Source organism: Varanus komodoensis, unplaced genomic scaffold, assembly GCF_004798865.1.
Source record: "Varanus komodoensis strain SLA01 unplaced genomic scaffold, ASM479886v1 scaffold8, whole genome shotgun sequence".
NCBI lineage: Eukaryota > Metazoa > Chordata > Lepidosauria > Squamata > Varanidae > Varanus > Varanus komodoensis.
In genome coordinates this window covers 38,758,603-38,785,944 of record NW_025336481.1, presented here as the reverse complement: position 1 = coordinate 38,785,944, position 27,342 = coordinate 38,758,603, and the positions used below count along the sequence as shown (strand labels likewise).

General features: G+C 41.6%; 1 protein-coding gene across 5 annotated transcripts in view; it reads left to right on the top strand.

Moving 5' to 3' along the window:
* The window catches only part of FARS2 (phenylalanyl-tRNA synthetase 2, mitochondrial), a 296,018-nt gene that overhangs the window by 188,302 nt on the left and 80,374 nt on the right, over positions 1-27,342 (top strand). For all 5 annotated transcript variants that reach the window (XM_044454809.1, XM_044454810.1, XM_044454811.1 and 2 more), the window contains one exon: positions 5,348-5,499. In XM_044454809.1, coding sequence (XP_044310744.1) covers positions 5,348-5,499 — 152 coding nt within the window. The remainder of the gene's footprint in view (positions 1-5,347; positions 5,500-27,342) is intronic.

The window sequence follows — 27,342 nt, the reverse complement described above, 5'->3', positions numbered from 1 at the left end:
TTTAAACCACTTGGAGAAGAATCTGCAAGAGGGAAGGCTCAGTAGTGAAGCTATTTGGAGATTTAGAGTAGTCTTATTATGCTGATGACACACAGCTATGCCTCCCTTCCTTATCTCTTCCTTATCAGGGGTGAAACAATGGAAATAGTCAATCAGAACTTGACTGTAGAAGTGGATTAGATGAGGATCAATACACTGAAGCTCCATGCAGATGAGAAAAAGTTACTGCTGCTGAATAATTTGATTGCCCTCATGAATGGTGTTCCACCTGCTCTGGAAGAGGTCATACTCTTCCTTTCTAAAGGACTGAGTCCTTGGTGGTGCTTGTATATCCAACTTTGTTATGAGAAGCAAAAGTACTTTTTTGTGATTTGGAGCTTCATTTACCAGTTTAGGCTGGAACATCAGCTACAACTCTAGCTGGATAGTCACACCCCATCTTCAGCCATCCATGCTCTGATAACCTTGGCAGTTGTGAAATGTCAGCTCCACCTATAGGGCAATTCATAACTTGACTTCATCATCATCGTCTGTGATTTTATTTAGATATCAGATACAGCTGATTACATTGTTACATCCTGAGCAAAAGCATGTTTTTGAATATTTGTTGGAAGATACCCAAAAGAACATAGATATCCATAGAAAGTATGAAAAGCAACTTTCCCCAGTGTGGGGCCATCCGAACGTAAATGGAAGGCACTAAGCTGGGAAGGCCTGATGAAAACCAGTGGTCTAACATCTGGACACAGTAGACTTCTTACTTCATTGGAACTTGTTGCAGATGATAACTTTAGTAAGGTTTTAGGATTTCAACATGACTATTGTCAGTGGCATAATTCTGCTATTAGCTAATGTTGTCCTTTTTAAAAAGGCAAACTGAAATCCAAGTGCAATTTTTCTTAATGCTTTCTTAAGCAATAGGAGACTTGATGTGTTTTAAAAGTAAATGAACAGCAGTGCAGAATGATCTCTTCGCCTGCATGGATTCAGTGTTTTTCCTCTGAGACTTTCTTCATCAAAGAGCTCATTAATGAATAGATACAACATAAAGATTAGACTTTATTATAATCCCAAAAAGTAAACCCACAGTAGTTAACTCAGTGCTTAGCCAACCGTAGAAGTAGGTGTCCAGCTCTGACTTCAGAAACCCACTCTGAGGTCTAGAGGTGGAATTAATGAAGTACCCTCCTCCCTTTGCCCTTGCAACTGGTGCAGTTATTTCCATGTTGCTGTGGCTCAGAGGACAGAAGATGGACCTTGGAGTCAGTGTTTAGTGGCATTCTGCAGGGCAAGGAATGAGGCTTTGCTGAGATGCAGTGATGGTGCTTCAGCCTATTCTCAAGAGTATGGGCACAAGACTAATACAGCTGAAATTGGCTAAGTTTTACAGGATACGAGAAATGTTGAGTCAACCTCCACATTTAGGTTAAATCTCTCTAAAGAGTTTGTTCCAACCTTTTGCCTCAGGTGGGAATGACCCACAAAATAAGTTAGTAAGAGTAGATTCTGAATGACTGGTAGCAGCAGGAATAGGTAGCAGGTAGAGCTACAAGTCCAATTGAGTCTCCATTCTGGTAAGGACCAGGCTGCTGGCATAGCTTGTAGTAAGCATTGCAGTCTGCACCCTCATTGGAGCATGCCAATAACTGGACTTTCTAGATACTTGGAGAGGTAAAATGAAGACTACCGTTAGAAGCTGACTTGGTGACTTCACAAAACTATTATTTTCACTTAGTCACTGGAGTAAAGAGGGTGTTATAAAGGCTGTGTTGTTGAGTACTGCAGCAATTTTGCATAATAACATAATTTAGCATCATGAACCATATTTCTCCAGATTGGTGGATCTTAATATTATCAGAAAAGAAAATCTTTTCAGCTTTATGCAAACAGTGGGGTTTTTCTGTTTAATCAAGCCAAAAGACGAGAGAGTGAATCTTGTTGTGCTTGATGCTTTACATTTAAAACAGCAATATTGGTCTTGGCATTGCTCAATACTGGCATGTTTTACATCTTGCATGGATTTTGTTTCATTTGAGGAAGCAATTAATTTCAGTGCTTATTCATATACATTGCCAAAGAAAAAGGAAAGAAAAACACAATGAATATTCCACCTTATCCCTGGAAGATGCTACTGGTGAAATTTGAACTAGGAACTTTATGGTTCATGGTTCAGAATGTTAATTGCTGTGGTATGCTAGCTTTCCAAAATGTATGCATTTGTAATGAAATTTCCACAAATGAATGATGGTATGGTTTCTGTCTAAAAATGTTTCTGTTCATTTTTATGCCATTAGCATAGCCTGCCACAGATTTTTTCTGGGCTTCTTATTACAAGCCAGTTTAATCTGTTACCTGTTGAGCTGTATTCTTTGTTTTATTGATACCAGTTTTCTTCTGATCCCCATGAGCATAGTGTGCATTATTGAGAATGCAGAATTGAAACATACTTGTTTTTAACATTCCAGATTATGGAACTTTCTACTCCAAGACTTCATTTTTTTTGGCCATGTCCTTGGTTTGCTATAATCCCTCTATCCAAGAAATCTAGCAATATTGCAAAGCCCAACAAACCTAACATTTGTAAAAACCACACTGTCCAAGCTGCACTAACCGTTCTGATAAGCCACCAAGCCAAGTTCTAATTGAGATTTTTCTTCTTCTGGTTTTTTTGATACTCTTCTGGGAGGTAGGTTTTGTTGCCAGGGTAGGGAATCTTGAATTCTGGGCCCAAATATTCTAAATTGAGTGGGGAGTTGTATTTTTGGCCCCACTCCTTTTGCTTCTGCCTCTGTCTCCTGTATGCACTGGAATGCAGCCTCCAAGAGCTTTTCCAAAATTGAAATTGGCCCTTGGACAGAGAAAGGTTTCTCATACCTGTTTTATTGGCTCTTAGGGGATTATTGGGTCCCTGTTTTGCTTTATTTATTTTATTAATGGTATTACATTATGACCTTATGACTGTAGTCCACCTTGGGAGGCTTAGGATGGGGCAGTGGCAGGTGGAATAAAAATTACTTTTTAGATAAAGCAAGAGAATGGTATGCTGTGTGTATGAGTGTGATATATACATTTCCTATATAGTTTAGGCTCAACACATTTTGAGGTATGCAAATGTATACAGCGGCATAGATAACTTTTTGCCATAAAAATGCAACCATAATCATACTAGTGCTTTATTACTCTGATCATATAAATCACCCAGTTCACATGAGCTTTGTGGCCCCACATTATCTGTTGAGGCTCTTTAACATGCAACAGTGGCACTGATGCAACAGTGGAAACATCCTTCACGGACACTGGTATTTCATCAAGAGCACCCGGTGATGGCTTTATCGAGGGGTGAGTTTTGCAATTGCCATACAGGCGATGAATTTGTTTGACAAGTTTATTCATGTAACAAGTTGGATAATCATTTGTGATTCACAATTGGAATCGCTGTGGGGTTGTTAATTTAAAACTCTCACGGTATGCCTTATCAGATATTCATTAAAGTGTTTGCGTCATGTGCAGCCAGATCTGTATAAATCACTGCACTGTAAATTTACCTTTCTTGCAGGTTTATTGCTTTATCAGGTATTCACTTAGGATTTCACTATTCTGTCATAAAACATTTTCCAAGCATAATATATATTTTCTAATTGAGATAATATATTGTATTAATCAGAGCACACATCAGCTGCTGTGAAGGAAAAAACAAAGTGAGGAAGCATGTTTACTCTTGAAATATTTGTGGCTCATTTGACAGTACATTTAACAGAGGGTTAAGGTATTTTTGGACTGCAACTCCCATCAGCTCTAGATCGGTCCTATCACATATGGGGTATCCCTAGCCCTGATTTAAGGATGATATATCATGCCTGCTAATATATATCTTAATGCAAATGCTAGGCTGGGGGAAGCTCTTGCAGGAGCAGGGCTGACAAGTCTCCCCTTCATTTCTCCTTTTCCTCCTGGCTGTTTCTCCTACTGGCTGAAAAAATAAAAGTGGGGAAGCATCCATAGGGGATAATCAGTGGGAAGAAGAAAGCTAAGTACTCACCTCCTGCTCACTGAGTCTCTTTTAGAAATATATTATGGAGAAAATTGGGTGTTTGGGTCTTATGGCCCTAATTCAGGTTGAGTACACTTGTGGAAGTGTGAAAAACAAATTGAATTGTCTTTAAAATGTTATAAGAAGTGCTGTCTGATTCCACCTTTAAATCAAAGACATTGATTAAGAGCTTCATGCAGCTTTTGAACTAGGGTTGTGCCAAGTATTTGCTTGTAAGCATTCATGTACAATCAGTGCATGGGCGTGAATGTTTGTGTGAAATGCATTCCCAGACAGCTGAACCAGAAATACTGTTTCTTGAATGTATTCATTGCTGCTTACCCTTTAGAGTCCTTTGTTTCTTTTGCCCTCCATCCTCTTTGTCTCTCTATTCTGTAGTCTCATCCATTTGGGGATATTTTTGTGGCTGTGACATTACTTGAAACTAACCAGATTTGGCTTCTTGATGACATCATAAAGCTGATTAAGAGTAAAGGCATTTTTTCCCCATCTATCCTAAATTGATTTTGTGACTTCATTATGAAGCCAGTTCAGAGTGTGGATCTAAAAGATTGTCTGCACAGCCCCTGGACTGGGTAGGAACTGAAATATTACAGTACAATTAAGAAGCAGAGTTCTAGTTGTCAATTGATTCTCATTCTCTCTTGAGTTTAACTCACCCCACCCCAGATCCTGGCCATTTCTAGTACAAATTTAAGAGTTCATAGATGCACTTTCAAAAGTGTAGCTTTTGATACATTATGTAGGGACTGCAACATTTCTCAAGGGGGTAGGAAATATGTTGGACACTTTTTTCTCAATACAGGTGTAGGAAAATTGTTTGGATGACTGAACTTTCTGTTTGTAATGGATTTCATAATTTTTAAAAGCAATCCATAGACATGACATTATGTTGGAAATGGCTTCCATGAGATGATATACATACTCTTTGGAGTTAGTGCATGGGCTCTGAACTTTTTTCCTGTGTTCATTTCACCAACTTCTGCATAAAACCTGTAAAATAGTTTTTAAACTCAGGGGCATTGGAAAAAAGCAAACAAACTCAACAACCTGTGACTACTGAGGCAGCTGCAAGCATTTATATAAGGATGATTCTCAAACAGCAAGAGCTAACCTGCATTGTGGCAGAGACAGGTGTCCATCAAGAGCTATTTTATTTCTGCTTCTGTTTTTCTAGATATTATCCAATGCCTTGCTTTCCGCAGAATTTGAAATTGCTAACTGTATTACATTTCAGCATCACTCACAGAGGAGCACTTTCCATAAATAACAAATGTTGTTCTTGTTGTTGTTTAGCCATTCAGCAAATATCCTCCTCTGATCAACGATATCTCTTTTTGGCTGCCCTCTGAAAAATACTGCAAAAATGACTTCTATGATTTAGTCCGAACTACTGCAGGAGACTTGGTGGAAAAAGTTGACCTCATAGATGAATACATACATCCAAAGTAAGTCAAAGAATTCTTTCCTTATGATGAAAAGTGTCTAGATGTACATGCTTCCTTGTGAAAAAAGCATACAGTGTCCAGGCATCATCAGACTGGGGAAAAAGGTGTTGGTGGGTGATGATGATACTACTACTAGTAGTAGTTCTTACTATTTCTATTTTAGTCATATTTAAAATTGGTCTTTGCATAAGACCAAGTAGAGAGCATTATTCAAGACAATCAAGCTGAAAGCAGAATAGCTGCTTGGTCAAGATTAGCATTGGTACAATGGAAAATGTGTTGGAATTGGTGAACTTGAATGACAAAGTAGTCAAGGAACAAAGGTAGGAAAGAAGGAACATTGGATGCTAGAGGATGGACCATTGCTCATGGACAAGTGCCAGAACCATAAAACAAAGCGGAAAAAGGCCAAGACCAGTGAGAACTCTTCTGGTTTTATGAGGAGTCATGGAGAATCTGGCAGAACAAATCCTGTGAATACAAAGCATCTGCAAGAGAAAAGAATGAAAGTGGACATCATGTGTGTAGATTGTGTATTGTATCCAAAATCTTGGGGTGTCAGGGCTTTCATGCAGTTAAAATAGTAGCAGCATTTAATTGCTCTTCATGGCAGCCTTTTCCCACGTGGCAAGCTGTTCTATCATGTATGCATCATATCACTGAAATAATTCTTCTTCAGACATCCACATTTTTAAGTCTTTAAAGGGATAGAGAAAATGGCCTCACTGATGGTTTTGAGCTGTGCATGTTTATGAATTAGCTTATCACGCAGAATTGCCACTGAGAATTCTGTCAGATGGCCACCTCAGGTAAGCCAGAAGGACTTCCTCAGCCTAAAGTTGACAACTTGCAGATATATCCGTTCCTTGTTTATCCTTCTCGCAACAGCCTTTTGAGGTTGTTTAGGAGGAGAAATAAATGCAGTACCCAGTGTCTTTCAGTGAGAGTCATGGCTAAATCAGACATTTGAGCCTCTAAGGCAAACAACTTGGGTGTAATGAAACCCTCACCTTCTACTTTCTTATAAATAACAAAAAGAAAGGAAATGAAATGTGTTCAGGTATTTCTGGAGAGAAATGGATATAGATATTCCTGTACAAATAGATTTTGTGGCAAAAATGTATTAGTTTTTCAGATTTTCTGTTCAATTGAAAACCAGTTTTGGATGGGGGTAGTTTATGGGTGGAGGACCAAGAGAAGGCAAGCAGGATAGAAATATTTTTCTTCAAACTTTTTTATGTATATATGCATGTATGTAGGCATGTTTCGATTTATATCCTGCCTTTTTCCTACAAAGGACTCAAAGCAGTTTACATCATTCTCCTCCTCCATCTTATCCCCACAACAACAACCCTGTGAGGTAGGTTGGGCTGAGAGTCTGTGACTGGCCCAAAGTCACCCAGTTGGCTCCATGGCTGAGCGGGGACTAGAACCCAAATTGTCTGAGTCCCAGTCCCATGCTCTTAACCACTGCACCACACTGGCTCTTTTCCATCTGTGGAGATCTGGATCAATATTTTTCTTTACAGAAGCACATGGAGACCCCATGGGGAGGGGCCTGAGCAGCTTTGGAAAATTCTTAGGAATCTCTTGCTACCACTTCTCCTCTGCGCAAACCATTGGAGCTTTGCTGCTTATCTTTGCCCCTTGGTCATCTACCTCTCCACATTTGCTCACTGGTCTAAATATCCTTGCTCACAGGTTAGATCTAATTGTCACATAAAAGAAAGGCCATCACATGTGACATAACATCATAACTTCACCCCAATTCCAGCATTTTATGCATTTTCCTTAGGAACATCATTTTCATTTTGTTATTCACAATAAAGTGGGATATCTCTATATTTAAGATTTCCTTTTTTTAGTGCAGGAAGTTGGGCTGAGTTGAAAGGATTGCCAGGATAAAAATACTGTTTTTTTATAGATAGGCATAGGAAAATACAGAAGACAGTAGAAAGAAATACACAAAACTCTAATACAGAAATGAACTGTGCTGTCAGTGGTACATAGGAAGTAAATTTTTAATCAGAACAACTAAAAATACCCAGGAAAAGGCATCATGGGAGACAGTAAGCAACAAAATTGATTTTGTTGCCTTTTGCTGCAGCGCCATCATCTTTAAAGGAGAAGAAAAAAAGGCAAAGGAACTGAATGGAGAAATCTCTTTTTAGATTTGAATGATTTGCTTGTTTACTTTCTGGAAGCAGACTTGCTCATTTGTAACTGTCTAAAGCAAATATTAATCTGGGGAAAGGAAAGCTAATAGCCACCGTTATTTAGTTACATACGTTAGCATTTTAAAAGCTTTGGGTATACCACAAGTTTTAGGATATAATGATCTCTGCTTGCTGCTTCAATTTACATAGTTTGAGAAGAGGTAGGAAACACTGGCAAATCATGTCTGCTAATACACTTGCCTCCATTCATAGGTTTTTATCATTGTGTCTCTGAAGAGCTGTTTTATATAAGTTCCTCTCACTTTATTGTTAGAGCCTGCATTTCCTCTTCCCCAAATTCCTTCACAAATTTTTGATTGTCCTGTCTAAAAGAAACATGATTGATTGATGGATTGAATCTGAACCCTTGCTTGAATTTCGTCTTGCAAGGAATGAATGTTCATGGAGTAACATTGCTCCCACTATTACACAAAGAGGAAACCTTATCAGTCTATACGTCCTACACCATGATGTTTTTCATCCTGAGCACATAACAGTTTGCAGTTACTATGTCATTACCTTTAACTGCTGACCCAGCAAAGTCCTTCGGGTAGCTTCTTGTACAAAAGCAGACTCACCAGAACAGCAGACATGGCTTGACATCAGCCATCAGAGGATGAGACATTTTCCGTTAATGAGCTGCATTCTTTCATGCACAAGAGCTCCCTCTCCTTTGCTTAGATAAAAATAGGTTCAAATGGATGAGCTTGGAGTAAAGGGAAGCCTTTGGTTTGAATGGATGAGCTTGGAGTAAAGGGAAGCCTTTGGTTTAATGCAAACATTTGGCCTTTTCTGATTATTTATAGTGTGATCATTCCCTTAAACGGAGAGCCATGGCATCTGCTATGCAACATATAGCCACCTATTTAATCAAAAAAAGATAATTATCTTGAAATTTACGTTCTGTACATTTGGGGTATAATTGTATATTTTATGAGCAAGTGTGAGCCCTGTCAATCACCTGTTTTAAAGAGGAAAGAAATTATGTTAACATTTACAGATATTGCAGCAGTGAAAACTGAATTCCTTTGTGGCCTTGGGATGTTCATGAATATTCAAACTGCTCAGGAATGAATCTCAAAGGAAGTAGCTTGCAGCATTTTGTGTGGCAATTGAATAAGAGTGAAAGCAAGGGAGGACAGGTCAGTTCAGGAAGGTTGTGAAAAGTCTAGAAAACAGGAAAGGTGAAGCAAAGGTATCCAAGACCTGTAGTGCTGAATGAAGGAGGCAGATGAAGCAGTGGCATGCAAGACAGGGACCCTGGAGTCAGAGGGGTAATGGCCCAAGGGAGTGCCTTCTCTGAAGGTCTACATTTGGCCCACAATGTCTTCTGAGGTTCTTTTAGTGGGTGGGGCTTGTTCCATGGAGATAACAGCAGGGATGTGGGAAAGCAGGTGAGACTTGACCAACACAGGGAAGAGTGTACAAAAAGGCCAGAGTATAAAGTGTGCTGAAAACAGATGGGCTAACAAGAGAGAAACGGTGGGGAAATAGCACAGGGCTTAAGGACAGGGAGAATTGTGCATGATTGATTGGTAAAGTGGGAGAAGGAAAAATGCTGAACAAGAACTAATGTAGTAAATTTGGAATCCTGTTATCTTATTCTGAAATGCACTTTTTGAACATATGATTTTTTTAGTATTTGTGCTTCCTTTTAATATTTTACGTGAATATTGCTCTGGGGAGCACAAAGACTGGCTTCTAGCATTTTATATTCTCCTCAGTAGAAGGTGGCAACTAGACTATGTCTTCTCACCCTTGCCTACATCTGCCTTCTGTGCCACCATCTCACTTTTATGGTATAAATAAACACAGAGTAATCCAGAGAAGGATATTGAAGGAATGTTAGCAAAACCAACCTGTTCCCAAAAAAAAATGTGCCTATGTGTACTTGACTTTTGAGGAGAAAAGATCCAAATGTGCTTGTAAGGGATGGTGCCGTTTGAAGAGGAAGACAGTCAGAAATAACTGTGCTCTCCTCATTTTACTCATTCCTCCAAAGGGGTCAGCTGCTTACTGTTGCATTTTGTTAAATATCTTAATTCCTGTGGCACTGCTCGCATCCAAAAATGCATGTCTGCAAGTACCCTTAGGGAAAGAAAGAACAGACAAGGAAAATACAGTCACAGGTATTCACATATCACAGAGAAAAGCTGTATCCATTATTTTAAAAACTGCATCCTACAGATAGTGTGCTCTTTCTGAAGCTGGAGGGCATTGGAGATTCCCAAATGCAACTTTGCCTTCTCAAGCCAATGGGAAGATCCAACAGGCCGCTGCTGCTAGTGCTATTCAGGTTGCACTCATGGAAACTAATGCATGTGCAGTGTCAGTAACTAGCTTGACCTGTTGTCTTCACAAGCACTGTTGCCATGGTGCATGTGATGGCTTCCTCTAGTGGTAATATCCTGTTGGATCCTTCCAATGTGCCTGTGTAGGAGGGGAACATTTCTGGAGCGGGATTGACAGATGGATGGGAATACTTAACTTTTTCTCTGCCTGCCAACTCTTTCTCACTACCTCTTTGCACAGATCATTTCCCAGGTGTTGCTTCCCCACCATTCCTCTGCCCTCCATTTATTTTCATTTTGCTTTGTTTGTTTTAAAAATGGGTATTCTACTTTTTCTGAAAAGAACTTAAAACAACTCACAACAGTGAATATAAGAGCAAATCCATAGTAATGCATTGAACAAAACTATCATGATAAAACAGTGGCTGTGTTCACACAGCATGATAAGCAACCCTGCATAGTTACCATAGTTCATGGTCTACCTGACAGACAGTCAAGTGGGAGCACTTTATTGTGCTTTCCATTATCCCCTCTTAGTCCTTCCATGGTTGGCATATATCCCATCAATCAGTGAGCCTGAAATTCTGGCCCAGTGTGCATCACTTCCTGCACCTGCCTGCTTCTTTATCATTGTTTCAGACATAGATGCTGGATGGTTAGAGCAACCCCTGCAGTTGCTGATTTTTCCAGAGAACTGTGTGATAGCTGCATGCCAGAATCATGGAAACTATGAACCTGGATTCAGACAGCAGCACAAGCTATGGTGGTACAGAGAAACTATAGACAGAATTCAATGGTTTCTTATCATGATTTCTTGGGACCAAACTTAACCATGTTGAAATATCATGACTGGTTTCAGACAACATAATAAACCAGCAATGGTTAAAAAAAACAACATGTTGGCTTGTAGTGTTGGCTGAACCCAGCCAATAATTCATAAATGAGCTATAAATTCCAACATCATTAAAGACAGTCATAATTTCAGAGTGAAAGGACAAAATGGGTTACAACATAACAAAACCTATAAAAGAGTATTTTTAATATTTCCCCCCTGTGAGCACAGGGGCAATGGAATAATGGATGCCCTGACTCTAATAAGACATACACTGACATTATAGGGGAGGAAAATTGAATGTGTTTTGGAGAGTTGAGAATGCTGAAGTTCTTTGTAACTTAAAACTTAAATCCAGGCAAAGGCTATCCAGTTATTTCCATAAATTTATTCCTAAATTGCTACCATAAAAATAACATAGCTGGCTTAATGTTACATTTGCAGTTAGATGTACTTTTGAGGTCAGCTCTGGTATATGAGTAATCAATGCCCCCCAGGTTGGAAAATTTAATCTGTAATGTTAAATGACCACCTTAAGAAACAAACAAAACCACTTGCCTAAGCACATATGTATGTGATTGACTGTTATGGCTACTGCAATGATCAATGGGGTTAATATTCTGTTTTACAATCAGTACATATACAAAAGTTAATATTTATCTGATAGATTGTAACCACCTCTGAGAAACCCCTGTAGATTACCAAGGAAAGAGACCTATTAAACAACAAAATGTTCTTCCCCTATCTTAGGTTCTTGATCATATAAACAGGAATAGGGACATGTCATACTGCTATACATTTCTAGATTATTAGTCTACATATTCTGCACCTGGAATATTGGTGTTTGAAAGGCATATATGAAATCATTTTTCTAAGCACACACACACAATTAACTTACTATGATTTATATATCTGTAATTGTAATTCCATGCAGGTTAAAGACATTGTGGGAGTGCCTTCCCACAGACCTTCAAAATAAAAGCATTCACCTTCAAAATAAAAGCATTATGCAGACAGTATGGCATGGCAGATTGCCTGAACTAATCTGATCTTTTCAGTTTCACATGAACACTGCAGGTTTGTATCATATACAGGCTTACTGCTAGGCTTCATGGCTGATTGGCATGGCTGCAAAACCAAGGGAAGGAGAGTATATTGAATGACTGCCATCCTGCAGTGAGGTATCCTGAAGGAAGACCTATCTGTTCTCCCTACTCGTGGAATCTTTTCCACATTTCTGGTTGAGCACAAAACCAGATGTGAGAGTGCAGACGGAGCTTGAGTGGTGCTCAGTAGTGTTTGTCTTTCTATGAATGTTGCTGAGTTGTAGCCCTTCTCCCGATAGTCAGTGTGTGGTTTGTTTGCACACAGATGTAGGCACATGCATGTATACATTCCATGAAGGACATGAGATACTCAGCAGTCCACTGTTTCTCAGAAGAAAATAGTTTCCATGGAATATCAATAATGGTTTATGGTTGTTGGTTATCTTACTAGTAGATGAAGAAGCAGAACATGGCTAGGGTTTTATATCTTCAACATGGGCCAATGTTTCATAGCTTTAAAGGTAGGATCAGTGTGCAAGAACTCTTGAGCTCTTTATTGCAGTGGATGTTAGACTTCTGCTGTCTGACTGGCTGAACGATGGGCACAGCTAACTCACATGTCACTACTCGTAAGACTGAAAGGGAGCTATTCAAAAAGGCCACTGAACCTTTCAAGCTGAGTGGTTCCTAAACAACACCTCTATAAATTCAGGAGATCTGCACTTTCCGAGGTGCATCTTCTTCCACTGATGCAGAAAGATACACCAGCAAGATATGTCAAATACATTCACCTGAGATACTCCTTGAGTACAGGGCAGGATTCCCTGCTTGGGGTTAGGGTAGAGGTATAGAGACAGGAGTGTGCCAGGAGGAGGTAGCTCTTTGGGTATTCTTGCAACAAAAAATCCATCAGCCACTTTACCCTTTAAATTTGCCCACTGAAGTTGGTTAATCAAGTCCTATCAATTACTGATGTCAATAGGGCTCAGGAGATCTGTGATTTGAGATGCAGGGCAGAGCCTACAAGGGATATGCTCTGGCATTCATTAGCCTAATCTTCTTGGAAAGAATGCCCTTAATCAGATAACACTGAATAACTGGCACCAAACCCTTCCTCTCAAGGTACAACTCAGATGCCCCCTTAATGTGCTCAGGAAGGACTGTGGGCTTCAAGTGGGTGCCTGGAAGATGAAGTTGCTGTTGAGAGAGCCTTTGAGCAGCTCTTCAGCAAGACAGATGATGCTGTAATATAAATGCATTGTGTGTTGCGTGGGGAAGCTTGATGTTGGAGGAGGGAATGGAAGCAGATTTTTTTTACAGATACAGAAACCTGTTATCTAGGTCAGAGATTGATAATGGACCATGAAGCACGTTCATTTCTTCTCACGGCTTACTACTGTGCCTTTCTGTAGCGTTTTAAGAATAGTCGATGTTGAACACTTCTGAGAGTACTGTTTAATCTGTATTTACAAAGTGTTTTCACAGCTCTAGTGTTCTGTACACATCTCTGCATTAGTGCTTTTAAAATCTCACGTTCTCATAATTATTTTTTACCAGAAAGAGAAAGCTGTAGGGTAATTGGAAGGAGAGGAGGAAAGACAGGGCAAGGTACTGTGTTTAGTCCCTTTCAGTGGGCCACTATAAGCACTTAATAAATGATTAATTCCTAAAATACTTCCTGTGAAGCACACTGGAAAACATCACAGTCCTTTTTAAGTTCCCAGTGATCCCAAAGGGACATCATGTAAGAAAGATAATATATGAACCATTTGAAAGAGAGGCTCAGTGTACTTTTTGTTCTGCAAAATAAATAAAGTTACACTCTTCCTTTATCTCCCTGAATACATTAGGACAGGGATTCTCCAGCTCTGTAATAGTGATTCTGGGTAGCAAGGCTATGACTGCCCCTGTGTTTAGTAAAGAGATCCACCTCTTCACCTAGTTTGGCTCTTGGATGCTTAACAGAAAATGATCTGATGCTTCACCATGAGATGCTAACCTAAGAAGGAAGAGTTGTTACTTTAATATTTCCCCATGTGTCATTTTAAGGAAGACAGTAGAGGGAAATACAGTGGTACCTTGGCTCACGAATGCCTCAGTTCATGACCAAATCGGGTCACAAACAGAAATTTCATAACAATTTTGCCGCAGATCGCGAACTCTGCATCAGGTGACGATTGCGAGCGCACCAGCTTTCCCTGCATGGGTGTGATCGCGGTCATGCTGCAGGGGAAGAGATGGCCGCATTTGTGCTTGGGGGGGGGGGATGGCCACGATTGCGCTGGTGTTCCCTGCCTGAATGCGCCCACACCCACCTCCCTCTGCGCACATGCACCTGCACTCCCCAGCGCACCCGCACCTGCCTCACGCCCAGCACACCCACGATTGCACCCATCTCTCCCCCCTGCGTGATCACTTGGGGGGGGGGGGGGAGATGGCCACGATCTTTGTTATTCTTTGTCATTTTGCTTCAAATTTTTGTGAGTAAAAAAAAATAGTTGCAGAATGGATTAACCTTATTTACATTGACCCTTATGGGGAAATTTGACTTGGCTCACAACCAATTTGGGTCACGACCAGAGTCCTGGAACAGATTAAGTTGGTGAGCCAAGCTACCACTGTACTTCTCTCCCTTTTCTAATGTCAGTGGTGAATGCCTGTCCCAGTCCACAAGGCTTGCCCATTTAGCAGGTGCACATCAGAAGAGAAGGGAAAGAGACTGGAGAACCTTCAGGATAATGCATTTCCTGGCTTCTCCAGTCTGCTCCCCTGTATCCACTGAAGCACTACAGGCTCTTCCTCTCTGAGGTTCCAACCTCAGAGAGCATCTGGCATGGTTCTTTCCCTGCTGACTGTATGTGTCGGGGGGATTATGCAATTGGATTATGCAATCCAATTTTGGATTGCATAATCTGAAATTCTCTCTTGTCTTTAAATGCTATCTAGGGTTTTTGAGAATCCTCTCTAAGCACCCCACCCCCATTACTTTGCATTGCAACAGTTGCTGGTGAGATCCATTTATTACCTTCTATCTATGATGATTGCAGTTACGCTCATGGGCCAAAACCCTATAAAAGCCCTGCACAGCTTGGAACTGATGGAATGCCTCTCCTGACCTCGATCTACCTGGACCCTAGGATCTACATCTAGGGCTTTCGTTCAACTGTCACCTCCAAGGAAGCTCAGAGAGAGGCAACAGGAAGGAGGACCTTTGCAGGGATGGCTTCCCACCCCTACGGAGGAATGGTCTCCCTGCTGAGGCCCTCCTGGCACCAACAGAGTCATCTTTTCTCTCTCAGGTTAAAACTACCATCTGTTATCAGGCATTTAATGGCATATGGTGGGTTATATCTGCCCTTTAATTAGGTCTAGTTTATTAATGGCAAAGCTTTAGTTGTTAACCTTTTTTGTATATTGGAATTTTTACTTGTTTTAAATTTACATACTGGAATTTTATACTGTGTTTTGTTGTATTTATATTTTTATTGTATATTTTGTATTTGATTAATTGTTGTGAACTGCCCAGAGAGTTTTGGCTATTGGGCGGTATAGAAATGAAATATAAATAAATAAGGAAGTCTGAGCAGGGTGGCAGAAGAAAAGATTTCTAATTGAAAAATACTGGTGCTTTGTCTCTCTGAACCCTGGTTCCGCTACACCATTGGAGGGAGATACCTACACATGAAGACACACATGCAAGAAGGGGCAAGATGAAGTATATGGTAGCTTCAACAAATACCTTCACTTCCCAGGAGCAGACATGCCTCCCATACAAAACATCATAAATTGTCTTTTTCCTCAGAGGAGAGATAACTGTTTTCCCAGTAGAACCTTATCACTTTCTTAATGGATATTTGTGGGGTTTTATGCACACATTTTTCCTTCCATGCCCCAAATTTCTGTGTCTTAGCTTCCAGTCCCCAGCCAAGGAAGAAAGTTGTTTCTCCAAATTAGGACCAGTAACACTACATCTTTTGAATCATAGAAGCTCTACCAGAGGAACCAAGGATGGCTGAGCAAAAAATAACCTTTTTCAAGAATGCATGTATAGGAAACCTCAGGACATTATGATGGAAAGTCATTAAGAATGTCATGTTACAATGTGGGGTATTGGAAGAGTGGTTGTGGCTATATTCCCAGCTGGATTGCTTCTCCATTGTGTCTCACCTGATATTGCTGAATAGGAAATGTTTGGATAGGAATCGATAGGAAAATAGGCAGCCTGCTTTCATGACTTCCATGGTCCTGCTTTTTGTTCTAAGTGCCTCTCAAAGTGGACAAAAACAAAAAACTGCGAAGGTTTAAAACTGGAAATGCTGACAAATGAAGTGCAAGTTCTGTGCATTATATGTGAGATATACCAGGATATTTGTGCTTTCTCTCCCGATCTGTGGTGCTCACTGTGAGTCTTCACAGAACAGCTTTTATTTAATGCAAATGAATAGTGAAAGCACCATCAGTTTTGTGCCAAATTAAGTTTAGAATAGTTCTGGTGCAGAGGCTTTTCTCAAGTGATATCTTGAATCCTTCGGTGTCATATGTATTACTTGTCTCTTCTGACTGTTAAAACCCTTGTTTTCTCCTTTATTGGGTATTGCTTCTTAAACGGATGTATAAATGAGAACTCCTCATTCATTTCCTCTCTATATGTTGCTTTGAATATGAATTCCCTTTGTCCATTTGTGAGTCATTACCACTTAGCTGTCTGCAAAAGAGTCCCAATCCATTCTGAATCCCATTAAAGTCACTGGGCAAATGAAATTGCAATTACCTTAATGAAGTAAAGATATATCCTGCCATATCTCCATTCCAACTGATAACATACCAGCAAGTTTACAATACTTTCTGGATCATTATCCTGTCCTTCTACATTTATGTTGGATGAAACCAGATCCTGACCCAGTGGATAATCTGCCATACTTGGATGCTCAACACAGGCCAAATTATAATGTGCACAGGAGAACGGTGCAGCTACAGCTGGATCTCAGGGTGGAATCTGTCCCACTAGTATTCACACACTTTCTCTTGTGCTCAGTCTAGTCCTGCAAAGCAAGCTGAGTTGAGAGGAAGCCCATGAACACTTGCAGAATTCAGGTTCTTCATTGTGATCGCTGTGCATCACACATTAGGGGAGCTGTGTCTGCGCAATGCCAATGGGAAGCTTTAAGAGCTTTAATGGTGTTTGGCGGAAACTCCACGCCTCCCCCCCCTTCCAGTAGTATGCTTGTCTCCTCCTCCTTTTGTAATTGTTAACTTTATAAATCTTGAACCTTTTTTCTTCTTCTCTTTAAACTTCTATATCTAAACCCTAAACCCACTGTTTGCCGTTACCAAACCCCTCTTTTATTCCTTATTCTTTTCCCTCCCCCACTTTTCCTTTCCAAATAAAAAATACCCCCCCCCATCATCCTTACTTCTCCAATCTATTCCATTCACTGTATATCCTCTTTTCTCCTCTTCTCAATAGCACGGGGGGGGGGGGGTCTCTCCATAAGTGCAGGCAGTGCGAAGCCAAAATGTATCCCACTGACCCTCATGCTCTGTGTCTTCTCTGCCTTGGAGAAGGGCACAGGACTCATAAGTCCAGCCACTGCCAATCGTTTACGAGGCAGGCTCGCAAAAACCGCAAGAACTGGCTGCGTAAAATGTTATGGAAATAAGCTCTGGTTGCCATGAAGTAGGTCTCGGCTGAGACTGGCTCTTCTGCAGCTCCAGGACCATTGAAAACCATCTCCCCTTCGCTCATCTGAAGGGGATTCTGCCAGCATGAATGGAAAGCATTTCTCTCATTCTCCTCCTTGCAAACATAAGGAGAAGAGGAAGCATGTCGAGTCCATTTCAAAACCGAAATGTCCTAAGAAGAACAAACCTGAGAAATCCAAGCGTCAGCACAAGAAGCATGACAAATAGCCCCACTCTGAACCGAGTGCTATACCTATTTTGATTCCAACTGAACCACCAAGCCACCAGTCAGTTATGCAGGTGACACCCCCAGTGTCTCCTCCACGGATTGCTACTTTGGTACACTCCAGTCCCAACCACCCCAATCCCTTGGTGAGAACTTTGATTTCCAACAGAGAGATCTATGAATCTCCTCCCCAGTAGGGGCCAGATTGTCTGCCTGTGAGATCACCCACTCCTACGTTTGCTGGGCAATCATCTCCAGAGGGCTCTTTGAGGGCACCTCAATGCCCATTGTCCCTCTTACCACCCCAGCCTTCCACACCACAACCATCACGATACTGGGTTCCTTTACCCTATGGAGAATTTGACCCCAAGCATATGAAGCAAACTTATCTGTGAAATTCCTACCCCTCATATGGATATTACCCACCACCACCAATGTGTCCTCATCACTCCACCCCTCAACTTGGTGTTGAGGGACACCCCGTTAACATCTGCTGTGGTGCTCACCCATCCACCAACATCTCCTGACAGGTCCTAATCCAGTCCACCCTATGAATCCGAGTCAGAGGCTCACAACAAATCTCTACCTCTCCCGACACCATTGTCTCCACCCAAGGTCCTGGGTCTCCGGGTGACTCCCAAGGTTGCTTCTCTGAGCTACTCGCACGGATGACAAAATCACTGGAGATCGACATCCAACAGTGCGTAGACCCTAACCAGGACAATATTTATGAAGTCGTTGATAAAGAGGATTCTTCACCCATCGCCTTGCCATTCATCAGCACCCTTCGGCAGGCAGTGACCGACACTTGGCAGCTTCTGAACCACCCACATCCCACCTCCAGACATCTAGAGGTGATGTATAAAGTTCGAGAACATGACTTGTTTCTGCTAAAACATCCACAGCTGAACTTGATAGTCGAGTCTTTGCAGGGCGGACAAACTAAAGAACATTCTACTCCGGCTGATAAGGAAGATCGTAAAATTGACATGGTGTCTCGCCAGATCTACACTACAGTGGGACTCGGTCTTTGGATCTCTGGTTATGAGGCCACCATAGCCCGTTACCAATATTTTCTTTGGCAGAAGTTTGAGTCCCTCGCTGCATTCCTCCTGGACCAGCAAAGGGAACCGGCCCACTTATTCATCGGGGAGGCAATGCAGCTTTCCAAACAACAGCTAAACACTGAGACATCATGTCGATTGTGACTTTAGGGCTCTTGTCGGTGCCATAGCTCTTCACTATCACGCCTGGCTGAGAGTGGGTAACCTGCCACAAGAGACCAAGCAAAGAGTAGAAAATATGCCATTTGACAGCTTCAGCTTATTAAATGCAAAAACAGATGACCAACTCGAACACATCCAAAAAACTTGATTGACTGCATGCCGCATGGAATATCCATCCCAGCCAAGACGTAAGTGGCCATGGAGGAGATCCCAGTACCGGTACCAGCCTTATCACTAACCATACCCCACGGGACAGCAACAGTATGGGCAGAGACAGCAGAGAAGCTGAAGTCAAAACATGCCTCATTACCAGCAACCTAGGTGCCAACCGGATGCAGACAAGCACCAGTGATGATGGGACATGTGAACCTTTCCTCAGTCCTGTAACCCACCTTTCCCTCTCCCTTTTGGGGACCGGCTACAAAGCCAACTCCCCATCTGGGAGTCCATCACATCTTATAGGTGGGTTCTTACCATTGTACAGCATGGATATAAAATTGAGTTTAAAACTGTGCTGCCTTCAGGTTCAATCCCATAATGTGTGATGCATGGAGACCATGATGAAGAAAGGCAGGTTGCTTACCTGTAACTGTCGTTCTTCAAGTGTTCATTTGTGCATTCACACTTGGTGTCGGTGACTGGGTATACTATATGTATGTGTGTGTATTTGTTTCTATGTTTTTTCTTTCTTACGGAGCCAGGTTCAATACCGGCCAGCTTTGCCTGGGGATGAACAGACGGTCTTCAGCTGACTGGGGAAAGGGTGGGCACTCCAACCATTTATGCTATGGGGGGGAGGGTGCGGAGTTCCCGCCAAAAACTGTCAAAGCTTTTAAATCTTCCCAGCAACAGGCACTGCACAGGCGCAGCACACATAATGTGTGAATGCATGGATGACCACTCGAAGAACAACAGTTACAGCTAAGCAACCTGTCTTTGTGCAGGACTCATCCCAGACAACTGCTATCAGCACCCGTCTCCTGCATCACCTGCAGCAGTCAATTGGGCTGCTGTACCAGATGCAGGAGGACGGGTTTTTTTTCAATGTGTGAGGTTCAGTTCCTGGCGAATGTCTTGCAAACACTGGACATACTTACCAGGAATCTGGACTCAGGTTCACTGCAAAGCAGACCAGAGTCTAAGGCGCTTAGCCCAGCTAATCAGACAGATCCCTCACTAGTCCCAACTTCAGTGCCTTGCAGCATATCTAGCTTATATGCTAGATATAAGCTATTGCGCATTTTATTTTATGCATGGTTGCATTTTATTTTATGCATGGTATGTTCAAAACTGAATTACGTAGGTTCAAAAAGGGGGTTTGTAGGGGAAGAGGAAAGGCTGTTGGTAGCCACACATTTACTGCTTGATTTTTTAGTGTTGATTCATTCTTTCCCCTCTCCTCCCACAGTTCTGTTTTTTCCTCACTTCTGCTTGTCACCCCGCCAATTCCTTCATTTTCCTTTACAATTGTAGCTGCTTTGTGTTGTACCGCACACTTCCCAGCTGCAGCATTGCCTGCCCAGCATTGGGTCATGTAATCTTGGAGCAACTTCTGCATAGCGGTCAGTTGAAAACATCTTTGAAATAAACTTACGGTGGATCAGAAGCTGCACTGAAAACAAACTAGTGCTGTTCATGAACATTTTTATCCCATGTGAAATGCATCTCTTTGAGGAACAAAATTCAAGGAGGCAGTATTATGCAAGAATTGCCTTTGTTCTTAAGTGGCTGTATTGCCTTTATGGCTGTTGTTACATCGACAAAACTGATTGGCTAAAGTGGAGTTACTGTGTAGTTCATGTAATTCAGAAAGTCTTGTGCTCACTCTGAATTGTCTTGGTTTGTGCTTGGTGGTGTCATCACACCACACAGCCAGATTGACTGAATGTATGATGCTATCACTGGTCCTGGGAGAAGGACAGGGTGAAGCAAGAGCAGAAACTATTTATTTATTTTACTATTTCTAGGCTGGCTATTGACCCAGAGGCTGCTATGGCAGTTTATACAAATAAAACCCAAGCAATTATAAAACACCTTTACCTGAACAGTGACAAGCAGCAGAACCAGTAAAATGCCAGGCCATACTATGTCTCTAGACTGAAAGCCTGACAAAACAAAACCATCTTGTTATGCCAGGGACTCTTGGAGAACAGTTTGCCTCGAAAGGAGGCACTTTTGTATGAGTAAAAAGATGAGTTCTTTGTCTGAATTTGCTGGCTGTGATTGATGGGGTGATTTCCAGGTGTCTTACTCTGCTCCTCAGGACAATGGTAGTCATCCTTGCAGCATCATTTTTGCCGACTCTCTTGGAGAGAAAATGTCTTCAGGTTAGGCCTGACCTTTTCTCTGCAAGAAACCTGGCATTCATTATTCATCTTTCATTCTTATCTCATTCACACTGACAGCCCAGGTTATTAGGTTGCTCCTCCTGAACTGCAGCTTACCCAAGACGTCCCATGGCCTGGGGGCCTGTCCTTGCAGTGCTTGACATACAACTAATACTAATAATAAACTAATAATTATATACACATACTACAATCTTCACAGTGTGAGGGGAAACCTGCAATGTGAGAGGTGTATCAAACTTCCAGAGCAATGGAATCTGCAACCTGGTTGCTGCTACCAAAAAAATAAAAGGGGTGGGGGGCTTTGTTCCATTTCATCACCAATCACTGATCTAATGGCAGCATGTAGATTTTTGCTGATAACCTGAACAGGCAGGTAGGATCTTGTTAGTGAAGGGGGTCCTTACAGTAGCCTGGAGTCAACTGCACAGGGCAAGGGTTGGCAGAAGGCAGATCTTCAGATGGTGTAGTCTTCCAGTAGCATGGGCAATGGTCAGGAATGCTGAGAGTTGAAGTCCAAAACATTTAGGGATCTGTCCACCCCTGAAATAGGGCAGCATAAAATGGCCGTCATACCGGCATGAAAAGCAAAGTGTGGTGAAGGTGAGGGGAGTGGGTGGCTTGGGTGACTGAGGTCACTTAAAAGCATGATGTTACTTTGAAAGTGTTTGTGAGTAAACATTTGACTGAGTCCTAATTAAAAGCAGCTTTTTGTTTTTGGAGCAATTTGCTAGGTGTAACTGTGATTCATACGTGAAATTAATAAGCATGGCTTTTGGTAATTCAGAGGGAGGCAGATGTCAAATTAGAAAATGTTCATACATAAGACAGTTGGTACAACTATAATCGGGCTCTTCAATACTTGTCTTCCTAGATATTTGGTGTTCAACTCATGCTAAAACTGATGCATGCAGTGTCTTAGCCCAGAACATTTGTGGGTGTTATGTAGCTGTTTTCAATATGGATTATGGTTTAGGGCAATGTGAGAATCTCCTAGTATTATCTAGATCAACACATTAAATTCCTTGATCAGAGAAAGGGAAGGAAGAGTGAAACCTGCTTTCAACTCAGCACTTTCTTGGAGGCATTGGCTGAAGGTGTCTTCCCTCCTCTCTCCTTTTTCCTGATTGCTTCAGCCACCTTTCTGTTCCTGTATGGGGTGAGGCTTGGACAGGAGCCTTTCCTAAGGCCCTGACGGCTGGGTGGAACAAGCTGCCAAGCCATATTTCTGTTATACAGGAACTATGAGAACATCCTCCTAACAGTGTCAGCAGTCTTTGTTTATTGGCCAGGGATGCGGGACAGCATTACTTTATCACCTGCTGTTATTCCTTGGCAAATGCTATACATTTGGGTGCTACTTTGATTTTGAATTTCCCTCCCCATTTCTTCTTGAAATTAGTTGTTTGCACACACATGCCAAAAAAAGAGTCTTCAAAGACTGGTTATATTAAAGTGAATTGCACAGAACATGTGATTTAAACCTACTCTCTGACCTTGTAATCATTAAATGTTGTGAGACCACAGTACCTCTTCATTCAGCTTTGAGGCATTTTGTTTTTCTTTCTTTTCCCCAAGCCAAGTGAATCATGTTCAGCCTTTTGTTGTGTCCTGATAATAGTTCCAAATGCTTGTGTGATTTAGTCAGAAGCAAATTGTTAGGAAGGGGGTAGTAGAGGGAAACGAGAAGACAGAAACACAGTAGTGATAAATTACTGATGGTATGCCTGAGTAGAGAAGTGGAGAATTGTGTCCAAATCTAATTAACTGTTAGTAGTGGATGCTTTTCCTCTTAATAGAGACCTGTACAGTTTGTGATTGCACATGCCAAATGCAACCCACTTGGTGTCATGGCCTGCCAGGTGTTTGATCACTCCTCTGCATGTATGTTTCCAAGCAGAAAATACAAACTGCAGACTTCATGAACCCTTAGTGACTGGAGGCCTGCAATAGTCAACCTGATGGATCAGAAGTTATTCAAGCAGACTGATATCTTAGGAAGTCAGGAAGCCATCTTATACTGAGTTTGACCAGCCCACTGGGTTCAATATTGTCTACAATGATTGGCAGCAACCCTTCAAGATTTCAGGCAGGATCCTTTCCTGTCTCTAGCTGGAGACACCTGGGATTAAAACTTGAATCTTTCCCAAGTAAAGCATGTCCTTTTCCATTGTGCTGTGGCCAGTACTAGGACTGCCAAGAAACAAATGACAAAAAAGTAACCTGAGCTTTGGCTGGTTTATTCTGCTTTCAGCACAAGTAGTGCCATTGAACAGTCAGTGTTGAGGAACTGTCAGCAGAAGGCCAAAAAAGCCAAGCAAGATCTTTTACCTTGATACTGATTTTGATCATTAGCCAAAACAGGTATTACTTGAAATGTGTGTCTAGTGGGTATGACTCTAACAGCAGACACAGGACCCACAATCTAGAGCAGGGTTGTGGGCTCTATGTATTGTTCAGCCCATGAGTTCTGAGGATGCTTTGAGATTCAACATGAGTTGCAGAGTTCTGTTAGGGATCAAATCTTGATTGGAACAGGTTTCTCAGGAATCAAGGTGGCAAGAGATCAGTGCCATGAAAAGCTCCAACTGGTTCAGTGACTGGAAACCAGACAGGGTTGTCTGTGCATTGCTCTAACGAAGAACACAGACACAGCAAAGAACCCTGCACTGTTTCCATGGTGCATGGATTTTTCCTTGAACTTCAGGTCAGGTACTCATGTGGTTTCCTGGGCACTGTGGTTTCCATGCTCCTGCTTCACCTTTTCAGCCTCACCACATATCCTAGCAGCCCCCATGGGCAAAATTCCTGTCCTTTCCCTATTCTTATCTGTAGACTGCAGCCTCCTTACTGAGGCCTTTACCTTTGAAGGACAAGCAACAAGGGGTGATTGTAAAATTCTAATCTCTTCATGGTGCAAACCCGCGGAGAATAGTAATAGAAGCTCCTATAGATGCAAGGAAGTTGCCACCTGGGGTTCCCCTGTCTTTCCCCTGGGAATGTGGGTTCTGAGGAAACAGGCCTATGGTGATATCCTTCTGTGGCCCCTGCAGCCTCCTCTGAGGATGAAAGATCAGAATCCACTCAGGGTAATGGTTTGAGCTACCAGTATAATACCTAGAATGGGATTTGGGCTGACCCTATGCCCCCCCCCCCACTGTCCCTACTCTAGAATAAAGATAAAAATACATAGTGCAAGATTCACATTTAAAATAAGAGCGTCGTGCACCATACAGGTAGATTCTGTGCCTGTGCAGTTTGAACTTTAGGTTTCTGCGATGAGCTATCAGCCTCGTACTGATAGTGGCACACAGCATGCTAATACTATCAGCAGCAGAAGAACAATGTGCTTCCTCATTAGAACACAGACCACCCCAGACTTTACTGCAGCAGCTGCCTCTGTCACTGATCTAGCCCATATGGTTTACAGATCATCTACACTTCCACCTTCCCCTGTTTAGGCTACTGTCCTGTCATAAATACTCCAGAACCATTTTATGCTGCAAAGGAAATTGATGTCTGTCACAGTGGTAGTACCCTGTTTCCCCGAAAATAAGACCTAACCGGAAAATAAGCCCTGGCATGATTTTTCAGGATGCTCATAATATAAGCCCTACCCCAAAAGTAAGCCCCAGTTAAGATTGTCGACCAGATGGACGCATTTAGTAGGTCTGTTGCAACACAATTCGGGGTTTGGAGAGTTATGACCATGTTCCAGAAGAAGATGACATGACTGTATCTGAATAAACGTAGATGGTTGTACATGAAAAAATAAGACATCACATGAAAATAAGCCCTAATGCGACTTCTGGAGCAAAAATAAATATAAGACCCAGTCTTATTTTTGGGGAAACATGGTACCAGTGCTTAATGGTTTCTTTCTGAACACCTCACCCTTAACTACTCTTCTCTGCTAGTACTGTTCCTAGTCAGCCCAGGGAGAAGGCAGCCAGGTATCTAGTCTCTGCTGTCCATAGGATTCCCCCAGACCTTCCTTCTGTTGCTTTGTAAAGGGTATCCCAAAAAGCCAAGGCAGCAGAGGCAAACAAACCAGCCATTGAAATGTAGCTAGAAATCCAAATGCATCCCCATTAAGCCGAGTTTATTAAAGGAAGGATGAATAGAAGAGAGTGAAGAATAGCTGTGAGTATGCACAATAAAAAAGAGAAAACAAAACCAAGGTATATGTGGATGGGCCTTATTTCATTCCTATAAAATGCCATCTAGGAGAGCACTAGGTTTCCATGAGGTAATGAAATCAAGGATGGAAAAAGGGCAGTTTTGAAAGGGCATTATGTCATGCTTGATGGTGGGTGATTAGGATGATTTGATTGACAGCAGCAACCCCGCCAGTCAATCAGTACAGGTTGACACAGAACAGGCTGAAGGAAAAGAGCAGTCTGCGCAACATTGCAGAAAGGTGGATATTGGCAAGGAAGGTGTACCGATCCAAGCATGCAGAACCACTTGGGGTCTCAATATGGTTCTCTGGGCTTCCCCACATCTCTTTCCATGCTCACATCTCCTTTTCCCCAACCATCATTTGATAATTTCACACAGTCACCCTTCCCCCATTTGAAGGGGTTGTAATGGCTTTTCTGTAGCTTAGTTAATAACAACAAGAGCTTTAAGTTAAAATGTACTGGTATTTTTGTAATCTAGGCCCTGCTTTCTTTTGCCATCAGTCCTGCCCAATACTGGAATGCAGCCTCTGAGAGCTTTTCCAAATTGGAATTCCGTCCTTGAGCTGCAAGAGAGCTTGAACCCCTGTGTAAATGATTTCCTGCCAGATAGTTTTCTGTATCTGCAGTGGTATAGATGGGCCTTGACAGCAATGGCCCCAGCTGCAGCCTGCTGTTCCAGCCACTATCTGCGAAGCAAAAAAAAATGTTGTGCTTGGCATGGCACATGCTTCTGGACAGGTCCCACTTGTCAGGATCAGGGAGTGCCTCTTGTCACTGCAGTGCTGTACAGGATAAACTATTGTTTGTGCTGTAGAAGTAAATCTTATCCATCTTTTACATATACTTGCTGTTTTCAGCTGTGTTCAGGTTTTGGACTGAGTTGATGCAGCCTTACTTCAATCTGGACAGCTTTTAAATCTCTTAAATAAAGTATCATGATTCAGTTGCAGATTCATGAACCAAATAGACACCCCTAGAATCTTGTTTAGTATTTGGATCAAAACTAATAATGAATACCCAATTGCCCAGCATGAGTAGGTGAGTTCCTTTTTAAAAAAATAAACTTAAACGGAATTAAGGGGCTTGTAGTAACTTTAAGCATGACTTAAAGGATATCAGAAAAGTTATTTGCCTTCTCTGCTGTTTTTCAGTTTGAGCAGTTTCAGGGTCTTGGTAAAGCAGACCTTTTAATGGGGTGGGGGAGGGGACCCTTCCTTACAATTCAAGAGTCTTAACTTCACAAAACATTCTCTATGGATAGAACTGCCTAATTTATTTTTAAATCACTTATTTTTTCCAGGTAATTTAATGGAGCTTAGCATGTGGAGCTAGAACATTGAACCATTTCCTCAGATTTTGAATATTAAAGTAAGAAAAGCAAGAAAAGAAGGAAATTAATTTTAAATAAGTTCTTCTTTTATATTAGCAGTGCTTAGTGCCTATTCATTTTACATGCATTCATGATTGACAGTATCTCAGTGAAGAACTTGATATTCTTCATTCTGCTTTGCCAGATACATGCCAGATATTTTTGAAAAGCAGCAGCAAAATAGCTGATGATACTATCTCTCAAAATTGCTTTTACTTTCCAAGAGCTCTCCAGTGGGACCAGTTGAGAATTACAAAGTCACCCTTTAGGAAGCCTGACAAAAACTTCTAAATCTCTGTCCAACAGAAACAGAACAGAGGGGGAAAACTTTTGACTCCAGCCTGATGTAACTAAATACAGTGCCACCTAGTGACCAAATGATTTTCTTTATTGATTTATTTCAACTAATTTTATCCTACTCCTCAG